Source organism: Pelophylax lessonae (assembly GCF_965119305.1).
Source record: "Pelophylax lessonae genome assembly, chromosome: 1".
Taxonomy (NCBI): Eukaryota; Metazoa; Chordata; class Amphibia; order Anura; family Ranidae; genus Pelophylax; species Pelophylax lessonae.
In genome coordinates this window covers 66626250-66642675 of record NC_138768.1, presented here as the reverse complement: position 1 = coordinate 66642675, position 16426 = coordinate 66626250, and the positions used below count along the sequence as shown (strand labels likewise).

At 47.8% G+C, this 16426-nt stretch overlaps 1 protein-coding gene across 1 annotated transcript in view; it reads right to left on the bottom strand.

Moving 5' to 3' along the window:
- Nucleotides 1–16426, bottom strand: part of ZNF532 (zinc finger protein 532) — a 135625-nt gene that overhangs the window by 40433 nt on the left and 78766 nt on the right. Inside the window, exon 6 of the mRNA XM_082243887.1 lies at nucleotides 13968–14255. Within this exon, the coding sequence (XP_082100013.1) occupies nucleotides 13968–14255 (288 nt within the window). The remainder of the gene's footprint in view (nucleotides 1–13967; nucleotides 14256–16426) is intronic.

Here is a 16426-nt window from a genome sequence, read left to right as displayed (position 1 = left end):
CTAATGCTAGCAGCATTGGGATTAAAAATAGCCAGTGTTAATTGAGAGTGAAGTTCCACTTTAATGAACATAGTTTGAGGAAGGGGAAATTAATGGGTGTAGTACTTCTTATGGCCACTTGATGTCACTGCAGGTCCCTTCAAAACTGTATATAAATTAGGGATACAGTTAAAGCAGATTGTCCCGATTAAAACGTTTAAAAAGTTTAAAAAAAAACATAAAAAAGTTAAAAGTAACAAATACACCTTGTATACCCTGGCTTGTGGTGGGCTCACCTTGGTGAGGGTGATGCCACTTGGCCTTTTCGCACACTCTTGGGACATCAAAAAAAAAAATACTCAAGTATAATTAAAGTCAAATCTTTTTCTTTCAGTTTTGTATATAGAGTAGGGAATGCTTTGAGGATATCAAAACACAAGAACAAAAATTCAAATTATGATTAAAAAATATTTCTTTAGTTTTGGATGGAGTGGAGAGGGATTAGAACACCTGGCAGGGTATTATTGCTGTCTGTCTCGTGTCAGAGACATTGACTCTCTAATTGTCCTGTTTATTGTCAATGAGGGTGAAAAAATTCCAAATTTTGGGGTCGTCACCAGAACAGGAATAGAGGGGAAATCTTCCAATGGATTCCTTCCCTTTGGAGAAATGTCCTTTTACTTCCTGTTTGGCAATGGGACAGGAAGTGAAGAGAAATCCCTAATGGAGATGGATGCTAGTGTCAAAAAAGTCAGTCAGGGGTCCGATCTGTCCGCCGCAATATCGCAGTTCCGCAAACAATTGCAGATTGCCACCATTACCAATAAAAAAAAAGGAAAAAAAAAAGTAAAACGATAAAAAATGACATAAATCTTTCCCGTAGTAAGTAGATGCGATAACTTTTGCGCAAACCAATCAAAATATGCTTGTTGCAATTTTTTTTACCAAAATTATGTAGCAGAAAACAAACTGGCCTGAAATGTTAAAAAAAAATGGATTTTTGTAAAATCTTACCGTAAAATCCTTTTCTCTTAGCTCATCGACAGACGTAGTCCTCGGTGATACACCACCTTCGGGTTATGTTACCTCCGCAGGAGCAGGACTAGACAGGAAATTAAAAAGCTCTGGCCACACCCTAGGGGCAGTCCCAGAGGGTATATCCTCTCTCTCTCTGCCTCAGCAAATCAGTTATGTGAAAAAGCAGTGCTTAGAGAATTTAACCCAACCCAACTCCAAAACAGAGGGGCGGGGACTACGTCTGTCGATGAGCTAAGAGAAAAGGATTTTACGGTAAGATTTTACAAAAATCCATTTTTCTCTAGCGCTCATCGACAGACGTAGTCCTCGGTGATACACCACCTTCGGGACGTCCCAGAGCAGTATCACAACTGAGGGGTGGGAAAATGGAAATCAAATCCCAATCTAGAAGGCCCAACCGGTGCCAACTAGAAGTTTACAATGCTCATCCTTAATGATGAGACTCAACCAAAAAAAAGAGAAAACAATTTTTTTTTTTTTCAAACAGAAAAAAACCCTCGAGGTAGACCACCGGTCTCCTCAAATTGCGGCCTGCAAAACCTTGCGGCCAAATGAGGCATCCGCCGATGCCGTCACATCAATTTTATAGAATTTTGTAAAGGTATGTACCGACGACCAGGTGGCCGCCTTACATACCTGGACCACTGACGCCTGATGGCGAAAGGCCCAGGAAGTACTGAGCGCTCGAGTGGAGTGCGCCCTAACAGGGAACGGAGGACTCTGACCCTTAATAGAATAAGCCTGTACCACCGTTTGTCTAATCCATTTGGCAATGGTCGCGGCAGATGCAGGCAAACCCTTTCTGGGGCCATCCGTGATCACAAAAAGTGAATCCGTCTTACGGAATGATTCCGTAGCTTTCAGGTATACCCTGATTGCCCGAACCACATCTAAGGAATGCAACGCATGTTCCCGATGATGCTTGGGCTGAGGACACAAGGAAGGTAGTACAATATCTTCATTCAGATGAAAATCTGAAACCACCTTGGGAAGAAAAGATGGCTTAGGATGAAGTACTACCTTATCCCTATGAATCACTAGGTATGGTGACTGGCATGATAATGCAGCCAGTTCTGACACCCTGCGAGCAGAAGTAATAGCCACCAAGAAGGCCACCTTCTGGGATAGAGTAAGCAAGGGAATCTCCCTGATGTTTTCAAAGGGAGGTTTCTGTAGAACCGACAAAACCAAATTAAGATCCCAGGGCGGTAAGGGCGCGCGGACTGGAGGAGCCAGGTGCCGCACCCCCTGGATGAAATTCCGCACCAAGGATTTGGTAGCTAAAGGCTTCTGAAAGAAGATTGCTAATGCTGAAACTTGACCCTTGATGGTGCTCAAGGCTAGCTTCTGCTCAACCCCTTGTTGCAAAAAGGCCAATATTCGAGTCACCGAATAGGTACGTGGAGGAAATCCTAAAGATTCGCACCACGCAATATAAGTCTTCCATGTGTGATAATAGACTTTGCTGGAAGTCGCTTTCCTTGCTTTAATAAGGGTAGGAATGACTGAAGTAGACAAACCTCTGTCCTTCAGTACTTGGGTCTCAATGGCCAGGCCATTAAAACCAGCGACTGTAAAGCACGAAGGTAAATTGGTCCTTGAGACCACAGACACTCCCTGAGACGAAGTTCCCACGGAACGTCTGCGACTAACATGTCCAAGTCGGCCAGGCCGGCTTGAGGAGGCCAGCCTAGAATTTCTAGGACCACTGGCGCTGATTGGATCTGAACCAGGCGTCCCTAGAGCTATCTGGCCCCGACCATCCGAGAAAGTCTGGTCGTTTTCTGTTCCCACACATTTATCAGATACCTGATAGTTATCAGGAAAGGTGATCTTTTCTGGTTGAACCTCAGGGACCGAAGTCACCCGACTAGAGGCTACTTGGCCTATCTGGTCAACCAGATCCGATTCCTGTGAGGTATCGGGACTAATCTTAGGAAAAGGTAAAGGAAAAGATCTTTTCAGGGAACGGTAACTACCGCTTCCTGTGGTACTTAAATGTTGGAAGGGAAGAATCGCAGCGGTAGTAGTGGTTGATGCTCGATCTAATGTCCTGAATACCGGTGAAAACGTCCCCCCACCCTGAAACCGGGTGGGGGCGCACCTTCAGGCTGTGTACTCCTTTGCTTCGGGTTTGGCTGGGTTGGTCCCCTTCTTGAACCCTCCTGGAGGAGTCTTGCCTTTCCCGCTAGTACCAGCCGGGCGCCCTTTATGGGCGGTAAAGAAAGGTCCTCGCTTGTTGCGAGGTCCCTTAGCTTTTGCAGCCTGTGGCAAAAAAGTGCTCTTGCCCCCAGTGGCATCCTTAATGATTTCATCTAGGTTGGCTCCAAATAGACGATTCCCCTGAAAGGGGAGATTGGTCAAGGTCTTTTTGGAACCTAGGTCAGCTGACCAGCATTTTAACCACAGCACACGTCTGAGGATCACTGCTAACTTAGATGCATGCCCTAATAGGGGAGTAGTGTCCAAGGCTGCGTCACAGATAAACCGTAGCCCTTGTATGATCTGTTCCATCAAATCAGATGTCTCCTGGGGAATATCTTTTCCCCTAAGATCTTGGCGTACCATTTTCGCCCATTCCGTAAGTGTCTGGGAAACTAGACCAATAACGATTACTGGTCTAAATGCTGACCCTATCAGAGAAAAGATAGTGCGGGACTCTGCTTCTATCTTTCGATCCACCGGATCCTTAAAGGACGAAGTGTCCTCCACTGGAATAACCGTGGCTTTATTCAGCCTGGAAATAGGCGGATCCACGACTGGTGGTACCGTCCATTTCTTAATGATGGATTCCTCAAACGGATAGCGTCTAGCAATACGCTTGGAAATAGTAAAGGTACGTTTAGAATGCTCCCATTCTCCTTTAATCTGATTACCAAAACATTTAGGTACAGGAAAAGCCTTCGCCGTCTTGATGGGCTTATTAGTCCCAAAAGGCCTCTCTGTTTCAGTTGCCTCTGCCGGTAAAGCCTCAAGTTTTAAGGTTTCTTGCACTGCCACAACTAGTGCGTCCACCAATGCTTCTTCCTGAATTATAGCAAGAGAAGAAGCGTCCTCCTCACTGTCTGAGGGAGCTTTACCTGGGATAACAGCCCTTGCAGAGGAACCTGCAACTGCCGTGACCATCTCTGAATCTGAGTCAGAGGTGTCAGATGGTATAGGGGTAGGCGGGGGTCGCTTCCTTGACCCCCGTCCCTGACAGGCCGCCTCTACCCGAGCCACCATAGACTCCAAAATTGCTGTAAATGACTCTATACTCTGTGCACCGGCGGGTCCCGAGGCCCCCTCGAGGGAAACAGGTGGGGGAATATGTGTGGCAGGGTCCATAATAACTCCAGTTACTTCCTGGATAATATAATTCAAAAGTAAAGAAAAAAAGCTTTTTTTTTTTTTTTTTTTTCTTTTCTGACCCCCAGCGCCACAAAAAGCCCCTTAGTGTTACCTGCTTAGGGATCCCTATCGATCGAGAGAGAGAGAGATAGACCCCCAGGCTCACCACTTGATGCTCAGAGTTAAACTGCAACAGCTTACAGCGCTGTCTTGACAAACAGGAAGTCTTTTGGCTGGCTGCCCAGGAAGAAAGGAGGCGGCTCCGCCCCTCTGCACGCCTTCCGGCGCCTCCCCCAAGCTCCACGAGGTGTAGGATCACCTCAAACATGGCCGCCCCCATGCTGGAGACACGAGGCTACGCCAAAATGGCGGCTCGTGCGATCCAGCAAAAAAAATGGCGGCGGCCTAAACTGAATAGCGGTGTGCTGCAGGGCACACAACACTCTCTCTGCATGGGGATATGGCGTGGTTGGCGGTACCGGCCCTGGCGGACCGCGTGGCCGTTCGGGAGGCCTGCTAATAGCTGGAGATCTGATTTGGAAGGCAGTCTACATGTCCGTGGCTTCTGACTGGTAGGTAGCTTATACTTAACCCATAAGATTCCCAGAATGCCACAGATTACATCTTTAAAACATGTATACAATAGATTGTTAGCTCCCAAGCCAAGCCTCCTGGCTTTTGCACACATAAATCACACTCAAAGTAGGAGGATTTGTGACATGTTATAGGATAGAAAGGACTCTTTCTTACCATACAGAGAGGGGCCCGCGTTCACCACAAAACCCGTCAGGGAAAAAGGGGGAACATACTACTCACCATACCGGAACCAGGCGGGCACCAACTCCTGACAGTACCCCTCTCCACCGGGGCGGGAGGGCTGTCGACCGATACGGACGCCGTGACTCATGGTCTTTGGCGTTTCGGCGAGACGTTTAACTCGCGTGGACAGTCCTTTAATGGGACTTTGTCGCGGCCGACCCAGCGCGGAGCTATGGCCTGCACGCGCTCGTAGGCTGAACTGGGGTGACCACCGGATCTCAACATCCAGCCCGTCGCCCAGTTCAGCTTTCTTGCTTGAAGATCTCACAGGAACACTGGAGAAAAAAGCTGTCTAAAAAAAAATCCTTTAAGAAAAAATTCTTGCCAGGACCTAAGATCCCAGCAAGGTGTCTAGGTCCTTAAGACAGAAAATAACTGATTTGCTGAGGCAGAGAGAGAGAGGATATACCCTCTGGGACTGCCCCTAGGGTGTGGCCAGAGCTTTTTAATTTCCTGTCTAGTCCTGCTCCTGCGGAGGTAACATAACCCGAAGGTGGTGTATCACCGAGGACTACGTCTGTCGATGAGCGCTAGAGAAATTTTTATTTTTTTTATTTTTTTTTTGAGAATGTCATATAGCAGAATGTGAAAAATATTGTTTGTTTTTTTTTTTCAGAATGGTCGCTCTTTTTTTGTTTATAGTGCAAAAAATAAAAAAAAATAAAAATCGCACAGGTGATCAAATGCCACCAAAAGAAAGATCTATTTGTGGGGGGAAAAAAAGGACATCAATGTTATTTGGGTACAGCGTCGCACGACTGCGCAATTGTCCATTACAGTAACGCAGTGCTGAATCGCAAAATATAGCCTGGTCAGGAAGGGGAATAAAGTGGTTAAATATATTGCAGCTTTCCAGTCCTTGGATGTGGTGGCTACATTCACTTTCATTTTTCAGACGAAGGACATTTTCAGCAAGTACAGCCATTAAATAACAGTAATAAAAAGCCTGACAGAGGTTTTAACCCTCCACACTGCTTCTTACATGGTCAGTAATGCTGGCCATACACTGTGTGAATTTTGCAGGAAAGAAACTTGAATGATTCCCCCATCAACACAGGCAGTGTTAACAGAAGAATCAGCAATTGTCTTCTCCAAGAAGGGGGGTGAAGCCATCCTCGTGGGGAGAAGACTGATTTCAGTAGCAGCCGCTACCGATAATCGCAAGAGAATCCGGCAGGTTGGTTGAACCGAAGTTGATCGATCGATGAACTTGGTACATTCACCCTGCCCATTAACAGTATGAATCTCGGCAGGTTCAGCAGGATACGAACCGTGTATGGCGTAGGGCTTGTCTAAGTTGTTATTACAATGCCAGGATCTTGGTACAGTTTTTTTCAGCTGTTGATTGGCTGTTTTGTATGTGATCCAGAGGGCTGTTTTACAGCGCTGTGAAGGGGCCAGGATTGGTTCCCACAAGGGAGATGAAGAAACATCCATTGATCCATCTCTGTGAAGAATCAACGCAGGAGCAATAAGGATTCAGTGCCCATGAACCACAATGTAGAAGGAAAAGGGGGGGTTAGGACTTTAAAATGGGGCTACAAAAATAATTGTACCTCCATCCCTTTATTTGAGAAGCAAAAGGGGGGGTTTTGGGACTTTGAGTGAGGCGTGTGACCAAAAATGAATATATAGCATATAGACAAAGTATATGTACAAAAAAGAGGAATATGAAATAAAATCAAAATATGTATTTTTATTTATGCAGCAATAGGTAGCAATGTAGTATCATGATAAAAAAATTACATACATGGATGATGCAATGTATCCATGACATGCTTAAAAATACATCCACAAGCATAATGGTATGAATACATGATGGGAAATGGTTGTGCAGACAGACATATAAATGGTGATAGAAAATTCATAGGAATTGCATCCTAATATGCTCTACGCGTTTCGTGAGAATTACTTCTTCAGGAACGGGTACAATCCATTGTCTACAACAAAGTATACCATAAGACCTGTGATGGAGGGTCATCTGAGGGCATCTAACCCGGGAACGGAGGGAGCAAAACTAGACGCACGTGAGGTAGGAGGACAGGAATACAAGATAAGTGCCAATCTCCATAAGGGGATCACAAATGCCTCCATCACAGGCCTTATGGGGCAATAGCTTTAACTGATTTGTAAGTAAGGAATTTATTGTGATAGACATTGCTCCAAGTGGGCGTTGAATCTTTAGATATATTGCTATTTATATATACTTTTTTGTAGACAATGGATTGTACCTTCTCCTGAAGAAGTGATTCTCACGAAACGTGTAGAGAATATTAGGATGCAATTTCTATGAATTTTCTATCACTATTTTTATGTCTGTCTTCACAACCATTTCCCATCATGTATTCATACCATTATGACTGTGGCTGTATTTTTTTAAGCATGACCTGGATACATTGCATCATCCATGTATGTAATTATTTCATCAATAAATAATTATGATACTACATGGCTACCTATTGCTGCATAAATAAAAATACATATTTTGAATTTATTTCATATTCATCTTTTTTGTACATATACTTTATGTCTATATGCTATATAACTGGATTTTTGACTTACTTTTCTCTTAAGCTCATTGACAGACGCAGGACTGATATCTTGATATCTGTAGGGTTATACTGCCCCCTACAGGAGTAGGACACTAGGCAGGAAAAATGTTCTGGCCACACCCATGGGCAGTCCCAGGGGGTATATCCGCTCTCTCCCTGCTATAGGATGTCAGTTATGTAACAAAGCAGTGTCAGAGACTCACACCAACCCAACTCAAAATAGAGGGACGGGTACTGCATCTGTCAATGAGCTTAAGAGAAAAGGATTTTATGGTAAGTCAAAAATCCAGTTTTCTCTGTCGCTCATTGACAAACGCAGGAATGATATCTTGATATCCGTAGGGACGTCCCAAAGCAGTGCCATAAATGAGGGGTGGGATAACAGAAATAAAATCAAATCCAAAAGGCCAAAAACTGAGCCAACCAGAAGAATAGAGGACTCATTGAACCAAGTAGATGAGACCCACCTGAAAAAAACAAAACCCCCGAGGTAGACCAAAGGTCCCCATCAAACAGCGGCCTGCAAAACCTTGCGGCCGAAAGAGGCATCCGCCGATGCCAGCACATCAACTATATAAAATTTTGTAAAGGTATGAACCGACGACCAGGTAGCCGCCTTGCAAACCTGAAGCACCGACGCCTGATGGCGGAAGGCCCAGGAAGCACTAAGAGCCCGAGTAGAGTGCGCCTTAACAGGGAACAGAGGAACCCGACCCTTAATAGAATAAGCCTGCACCACCGTCTGTCTGATCCATCTGGAGATAGTTGCGGCAGACGCAGACAACCCCTTCCTAGGACCATCCGTGATCACAAAAAGTGAATCAGCCTTACGAAAAGAGTCAGTAGTAGCCAAGTACACCCTAATCGCCTGAACCACAACCAAAGGAGTGTACCGCAAACTCCCGAGGATGACTGGGCTTAGGACACAGGGAAGGTAACACAATATCCTCAATCAAGTGAAAGTCGGAAACCACCTTAGGAAGGAAGGATGGATTCGGAAGAAGAACCACCTTATCCTTATGAACCACCAGATATGGGGGAACGACAGGACAACGCAGCCAGTTCCGACACCCTGCGTGCAGAAGTGATAGCCACCAAAAAGGCCACCTTCTGGGATAAGGTAAGCAAGGGAATCTCCCTAATATTTTCAAAGGGAGGTTTCTGGAGAACCGACAACACCAAATTAAGATCCCAGGGCGGCAAGGGTGCGCGCACCGGAGGAACCAGGTGCCGCACCCCCTGGATGAAATTCCGCATCAAAGAATGAATAGCCAGTGGCCTCTGGAAGAAGATCGCCAATGCGGAAACCTTACCCTTGATAGTGCTCAAGGCCAGCTTCTGCTCAACCCCCCGTTGCAGGAAGGCCAATATCAGAGCCACCGAGTAAGAACGTGGAGGAAACCCGAGGGACTCACACCCCGCGATATAAGACTTCCATGTGCGATGATAGACCTTTCTGGAAGTCGCTTTCCTCGCTTTAACCAGAGTAGGAATAACTGAAGCAGACAAACCCCTGTCCTTCAGCACCTGGCTCTCAACAGCCAAGCCGTCAAAGCCAGCGATCGTAAAGCAGGATGGAAGATCGGTCCCTGAGACAGCAGATCCTCCCTGAGAAGAAGTAGCCAGAGAGCATCCGCGACCAGCCTGACCAAGTCGGCGTACCCGGCCCGACGAGGCCAGTCTGGAGCCACAAGGATAACTCGAATTCCCTCCGCCTCTATTCTGCGAAGAAGTTTCGGCAGCAATTTGAGAGGAGGAAAAGCATACAGCAGCTGATACTGGCCCCACAGAGCAACCAGTGCATCTGTGGCGTCCGCCAGAGGTTCGCAGGGGTGGGCTACAAACCTCTGCAACTTCCTGTTGAGCCAAGATGCCAACAGATCCACATCCGGGGTGCCCCAACCTGTGGCATTGTCCGACTGAATCCGAACCGGGCAGCCCCGAAGATGCTTGATCCAGTGATCCAGGCAAAACCTGATCGCTCTCAGTTACACATTTATCGCCCACCTGGATTCCTCCAGGGACCAGAGCCCCTGAGCAGACAGCCTGCTGAGAATCCCTCCCCATCCGGATAGACTGGCATCCGTGGTGACAATCATCCAATAGATCGGAAGAAAGGACTTCCCCTGACTGAGCATCGGAGACCGAAGCCAACAAACCAGAGACTCCCTGGTCCACTCGCTCAGCCGGATCCGATTGTCCAGGGAATCGGGATTCCGGTTCCATTTGAGAAGACTCCGCACAGAGGAGGTCTTTCAGGTAGCCCAGGACCGATATGCCCCGCTGCCGCAACAGCACCAGAACTGGGGCCAAAACCTTTGTGAAAACCCGGGGAGCAGAAGCGAGACCAAAGGGTAACGCCACAAACTGATAATGGTGCTCTCCCACAGCAAAGCGCAGAAAGCGCTGGTGTCCTGCGTAAATGGGAACATGAAGATAGGCATCCTTGATGTCTATGGACGCCAGAAAATCCCCCTAATGCAGGGAGGCCACCACTGTGCGAATGGCCTCCACTCCTTGTTGCATCAAGTCCTGCACTGCCCCCAACAGAGCCGTTAGGCGATTCGGGGACAGTCGCATATTGGAAGGGAAGAACCGCACCGGTGGATGTGATCGAAACTCGATCTTGCATCCCGACCGTATGACCTCGTGAACCCATTTGTCTTGAATGCTGGAGAGCCACGGGTCCGGGAACCGGCGAAGACACCCCCCCCCCACCCCTGATATGGGTGGGGGCGCTCCTTCAGGCTGAAGCTGTCTTATCCTCAGGTCTGGAAGGACCGGATTTTTGCTTACCAGACCAGAGTCTCTTGAAACCCCCTGGGGGGGCTCTAGAGGGCTTCGCCTTGTCGCCCGCCCCGGAGGAGCGAAAAAACATCTTGTGAGCTGAAAAGGAAGGTCCCTGTCTGCGACAAGGTTATTTACCCTTATTAGCCTGTGGTAGAAAGGTGCTCTTGCCCCCAGTGAGATCCTGGATAATCTCATCCAAGGTAGCACCAAACAGGCGATCCCCCTGAAAAGGGAGATCAGTCAAGGCTTTTTTGGAAGCCTGATCCGCCGACAATCACTTCAACCGTAGCATGCGCCGGAGGACCACCGCCGAGATCGACACACACCCCAGCAATGGAGCAGCGTCTGCTCCAGCAAATCCGTTACGGCAGGGGGGAGACTTCTCCCCTCCAGGTCTTCGCGTAACAAGCTTAGCCCATTCCGTCAACGTCTGTTAAACCAGAGAAATGGTAAACACTGGCCTTAAGGCCGACCCTGCCAGGGAGAATATGGGACGGGACACAGATTCCGCCCTACGATCAACTGGATCCCGAAAGGACGGGGAATCCTCCAACGGGATAACAGTAGCCTTATTTAGTCTGGAAACCGGCGGATCCATCGAAGGTGGCACCGTCCATTTTTTAAGGAAGGACTCTTCAAACGGGTAGCGCCTAGCAATCTGTTTGGGCATCCCAGGGGGTCGTTTTGGATGGACCCACTCCTTCTTAAGGATATCGTCAAAGCATTTGGGAAAGGGAAACACCTTCGCCACCTTGGAGGGCTTGCGAGTGCCAAAGGCATCTTCCGTATGAGCTGCATCCGCAGGTGCAACCTCCAGTTTTAGGGTCTCCCGGACAGACACAATCAGTGCGTCCACCAGTGCCTTGTCTTGCGCTATGGCAGAGACAGAAAGGTCATCCTCACTATCAGAGGAGACAGGGCACGAGACAGCAGCCCCAGAGGAGGAACCCGCAGCAGCAGCGACTGGCTCAGGATCAGAATCTGAGGCATCAGACAAGACAAGGGTAGGCGGGGGTCGCTTTTTAGCCCCCGTCCCTGACAGGCCACCTCCATCCGGGACACAAATGACTCCAGGACCACCGAAAGTGCATCAATGGGGAGCGGAGAATCGGAGGGCCCTGCGGCCACCTCGAGGGGATCAGGTGGGGACACATGTGCAGCAGGGTCCATGGCAACACCAGGGGAACCCTTCAGCAAAAGATGACAAAATTGAAAAAAAAAAAAAGCTTTTTTATTTTGTAAAATGTCACCCAGCGCTGCAGCGCCCCTCAATGGTCAGACAGCGTGCCTCGAGACCCCCGCAGAGAGAAGAGAGACCCCCAAAAGGCTCACCACACGATGCACCAGAGTTCAACAAGACTGCTCTCAGTGTTGTCTGCATGACAAGGAAGTCCTGTGGAGCGATCTTCCCGGGTCTAGGGAGGGGCTCCGCCCCCTCACACGCCCTCAGTAACTCCCGCAGCTGCCCAGCTCTGCAAACAAAACGAGCTGGGTGTACCAAGATGGCCGCCCCCATGAGCCACACGAGGGACTCCAAACAAATGGCGGCCCCGCGCGCTGCGGTGGGAAGGGAGGTCCCCACATCCACTAACAGACGATCGATCGGCAGGTAGGCCCTGGGAAGTCAGGGAGGAAGCCGTCCGCACAACAGCCATCCGCACTCAGGACCCCCACCCCCTTAGCAGCTTGCATGAACGGCGAGCCACCCCACACACACAAACACCCCCCCCGTAGGGGGGAAGGGAGGGGGAGAGGGACACCACAGGGGGAGGGTGCACAGGGGAACAGAGGGGAACCCAGATTAGTGTGGGTCCGACCGTCCCAGGGAGGGGCCCGGGTCCACCCCAGAGTTAGCCACGAGGAGCAGGGGGGAAGCATTTACTCACCATACCAGAACAGAGCGGGCGCCACTCCAGACAAAACCCCTCACCGCCCAGTGGGGGGGGGGGGGGGGTGTCTGCCAAAGGAGACGCTGCGACTCGGCCATCGACCGGTCGTATGCGACTCGGCGGGACGTTTAACCCGCGGGCCAGTCCCCGTCCAGCGGGACTATGTCACGGCCAACCCAGCGCGGAGCTGGGTCTGCACGCGCTCGTAGGCCGGCTGGGGTGACCACTGGATCTCAACATCCAGCCCGTCGCCCAGATCCGGCATAATTGCTTGAAGATCTCACAGGAACAACTGGAGAAAAAAGCTAACTAAGAAAAGATTTATCTAAAAAAGCTTGCCAGGACCAGAGATCCCAGTATGGAACTTAGGTCCTTACTCCTGACTAGGCAGAAAAAAACTGACATCCTATAGCAGGGAGAGAGAGGATATACCCCCTGGGACTGCCCATGGGTGAGGCCAGAACTTTTTTCCTGCCTAGTGTCCTACTCCTGTAGGGGTCAGTATAACCCTACGGATATCAAGATATCAGTCCTGCGTCTGTCAATGAGCGACAGAGAAATTCATTTTTGGTCACACGCCTCACTCAAAGTCCCAAAAACCCCCCCTTTTGCTTCATGTACACCACAAAAACATCCTTCAGTTCTGTCAGGGCTGTAGATATATTTTTTTTCCAGGGGGGGGGGGGGGGGGTTCAGCCTTGTGTACCCAGAGAACAATAATTAGCACGCCTGCCATGCTGTTAAAAATTGTGGTGTGTATATATAGTATACACAGCGCCCCCAGCAGACACATCTGTTAGTGAAGCAAATAGTAAACATGGCTTCAATGTCTGCCGGGCCCTGCCTGTCAGCCTCATGGATGAGACAGGTGGTCTTCCCAGTGGCAGTGCGGCTCCCGCAGCGGATAGGCTACACTAGCCTAGCTGCTGTGAAATGGACCGATGCTCTGGGGGGGGGGTTTGGATCCCCCTGACCCCCCACCCTTATCTACGCCCCTGAGATTTGTTCCAGTTTCCGCATGTGTGTTTTTAGCGCTTTTTTTATGCGCTTTCCTGCATTCTAGTACAGTTCTGTGCAGGAAAAAAGCAGCATGTTGTACTTTTTTCTGGAACTGAAAACCTCTGAAACGCATTGTGCTAGTGTGAACTTTGCCATTGGAACCCATCTAACCTACTTTCCATGCTTTTTTGATGCAGAAAAAAAAAGCACTGCACTGGATGTGGTCTGCAAGTCTGCAGTCACTTCCAGTTTCAGAGCAGTCATTCCCTGGCTGTTTCTGTTAAATTAAAAAAAGTGTAGGTCTGGCACACTTATATACACTGTGGATTGTGCCACACGAGGACTCTCCAAAATTTTATTCTGCAACCACTTTATTCTGCAGGGCCTCTTCTTCTTTCAGAAAATATATAATGTTTGGGGGTTACAAGCAATTTTCTAGTGAAAAATACTGATTTTAACATGTGCAAAATTAAAAAAAAAAGAAAAAATTGTCCTGGACAGCAAGTGGTAAATAAAGCGCTGGTATAAATATTTTAAACATAAAGATTATTAATCAGACCGTGCCCCTTACCTTTCCGTGCTCCTTTTTCATGTGCGTGATGTACAGCTCCCTCTGGTTGAAGTTGCGGTCACATTCCCAGCAGGTCCAGCCTGTATTGGGAAGCTTGTTGATTAGCTGGCTGGAAGTCTTCTTTTCAGAGACAGATGCGTTCTTCTCGGTCTTCTCTGTGCCGTTAACTGGCTTGGCCTCCTCCTTGATGGGGCTGGTGGAATTCTGGGTAGTGGGTTTAGTGCTCAAAGGTAAGTTGGTAGCCACCTTTGGAGGGCCGTCAATACTCTTCAGGGTCCCATGCATGGACTATAGGAAATAATAAAGACTTGTTGGATATATGGAGGAGGATTTAGATTATGGTTTCTTAAAATCTAACACAAACATTGGCAATTCCAAATGAGCATACTGTATGATAAAAAATACACAAACATGGTTACCTTTGGGGAAAACCACATTTAAATGGATTGTAAAATCTTGTTTTTTTTTTCTTAAAAAAAACCCAAACATGTTATACTTACCTTTCCTGTGCAGTTGGTTTTGCACAAGGCAGCCTGAAACCTCCTCTTCTCGGGTCCCTGGCTGGCTCTCCTGGCCCCTCCCTCTTGAACAGTGCCCCCCACTGCAAGCAGCTTTTTATGAGGGCACCTGAGCCAAGCCTGCAGCTCTGTGTGTCCAATCAGACACAGAGCTGCCATTCGGTCCCGCTCCTCTCGCTCTCTTGATTGGCTAACTGAGTTTGAATGACAGGCCAAGGGAGCCAATGGTGCCACTGCTGTGTCAAAGCCAATCAGGAAGGAGAGTCCCGGATGGCCGAGGGACTCGTGGATATCGCTGGACAGAGATGGGGCTCAAGTATTAGGGGGCTGCTATACACAGAAGGCTTTTTATCCTAAAAAATAAAATGCATTAAGATAAAAAAACCTCTGACTTTACAACTCCTTTAAAAATGGCTAGAACCAGGAATAGTGACAGCTGGGGTTATACGAGAGTCCGGAAGTTTTATTTTTTGTCTTTACATTGTTACAGAGCGGATCCACACACAAGCGGCAGTCTCTCTGCCTGTGATTGAGCTGTCATTAGAGAGCGCAGTTCAGTTGCCAAACATACAGGGCCAACTAGAGTGGCTCTGTGCCTTGTGATGGCTGTGAACCAGTGAACCATTTACAGCAATCATAGTAATAAATGGTTTCTTTTTCACTTTTGCGGTTTGTTCTAATCAGCAGCTCAGCATGGGACCCAGAAGCCAAATGGAGATCACTGGAAATACATAGTTGCATTGGTCCAAGTTGCACCAATTTAACTATGTAAAAAATGTCATACATGGAATCATTCTTTAATATTTTATAAAAAAGTAAGGTTTTGTTTTTCTCCAAAAATTGTTCAAACTTTTTGCTTTGCTTTATATAGTAAAAAATAAGAACTCTCTATCTGTCCAAATTAAGGGTGCAAAATTCTACCTGGGTACAGGGTCACATGATCGAGTAATTGTCAGTCAATCGATCAGAGCTGAAAACTAAAAAAAAAATTTCCAATTTACACACACCTTATACAACTCCACTTCAAGGAGTGCACAACCACAAAATAATCTGTAGGAGGCTGACTAAAGACACTCTCAAGGCCCTACTTAATTTGACAGCAGAAGGACATGGAACAAAGGTTCCTGGAGATGAAGAATTAATATTTGTATTTTAAAAGAGAAGGTTCTTTTTTATTTTTAGAATCCCACTTACCTAGGTGGATGCAGCATCGGTCCAATGCTGCATCTGCCCCCCCGGCACCTCTAACACTGAGAATCGGCGAGCTAACCCCGCCATTTGCTCGGTTCTCCGTGCTCTCTGCTCTAACCCCCCCCCCCTCACTGGTGCGCTGGGCTGTGGAGGGGGCGAGAGCAGCCGGTCCAGGCTCTCAGCGGCTAGCTGAGAGGCTGAGCCAGGTGCCAGTCCAGGCATGTGGGCGGAACCTGACTTCAATGTTGAGATCTTGTCTGAGCAAGACCAGCTCTGTGACATCAGCCGACAGTGGGCTTCAGCCCGTTGTCTGCTGAATAGGGGGTCACAGGAGTGCAGAACGGACTACAGGAGAAGTACAGCCAAACACTTCTCCTTTAAGTTGCTTGGTGCCCCATCTGGTCGTGTTATTGTCCTGCACTATCATGTATACATGACACAAATGCACACATGTAAACTGTGATTTTAATGCTTGTTCAAAATGAAAGAAGGTGAATGGATCTGGTAAGGCAGCTCTCAAACAAACAGGACTCCCTCGATGGGTACTCTGGAACACCTCAAAAAGTATAGAAATAATGGTCGTCAAACCAAAAAGAGAAAGAGTTTTTTAGTTATTCATGTTACAATCAAACACCAGCCAACACATTTTGGGGTCAATTCCCCCTTTATCAGGGCAACAACAGACATAAAACATAATAAATAAAAGAGATTAACAAATAATATAATAATAATACAAACATATTATGAGAG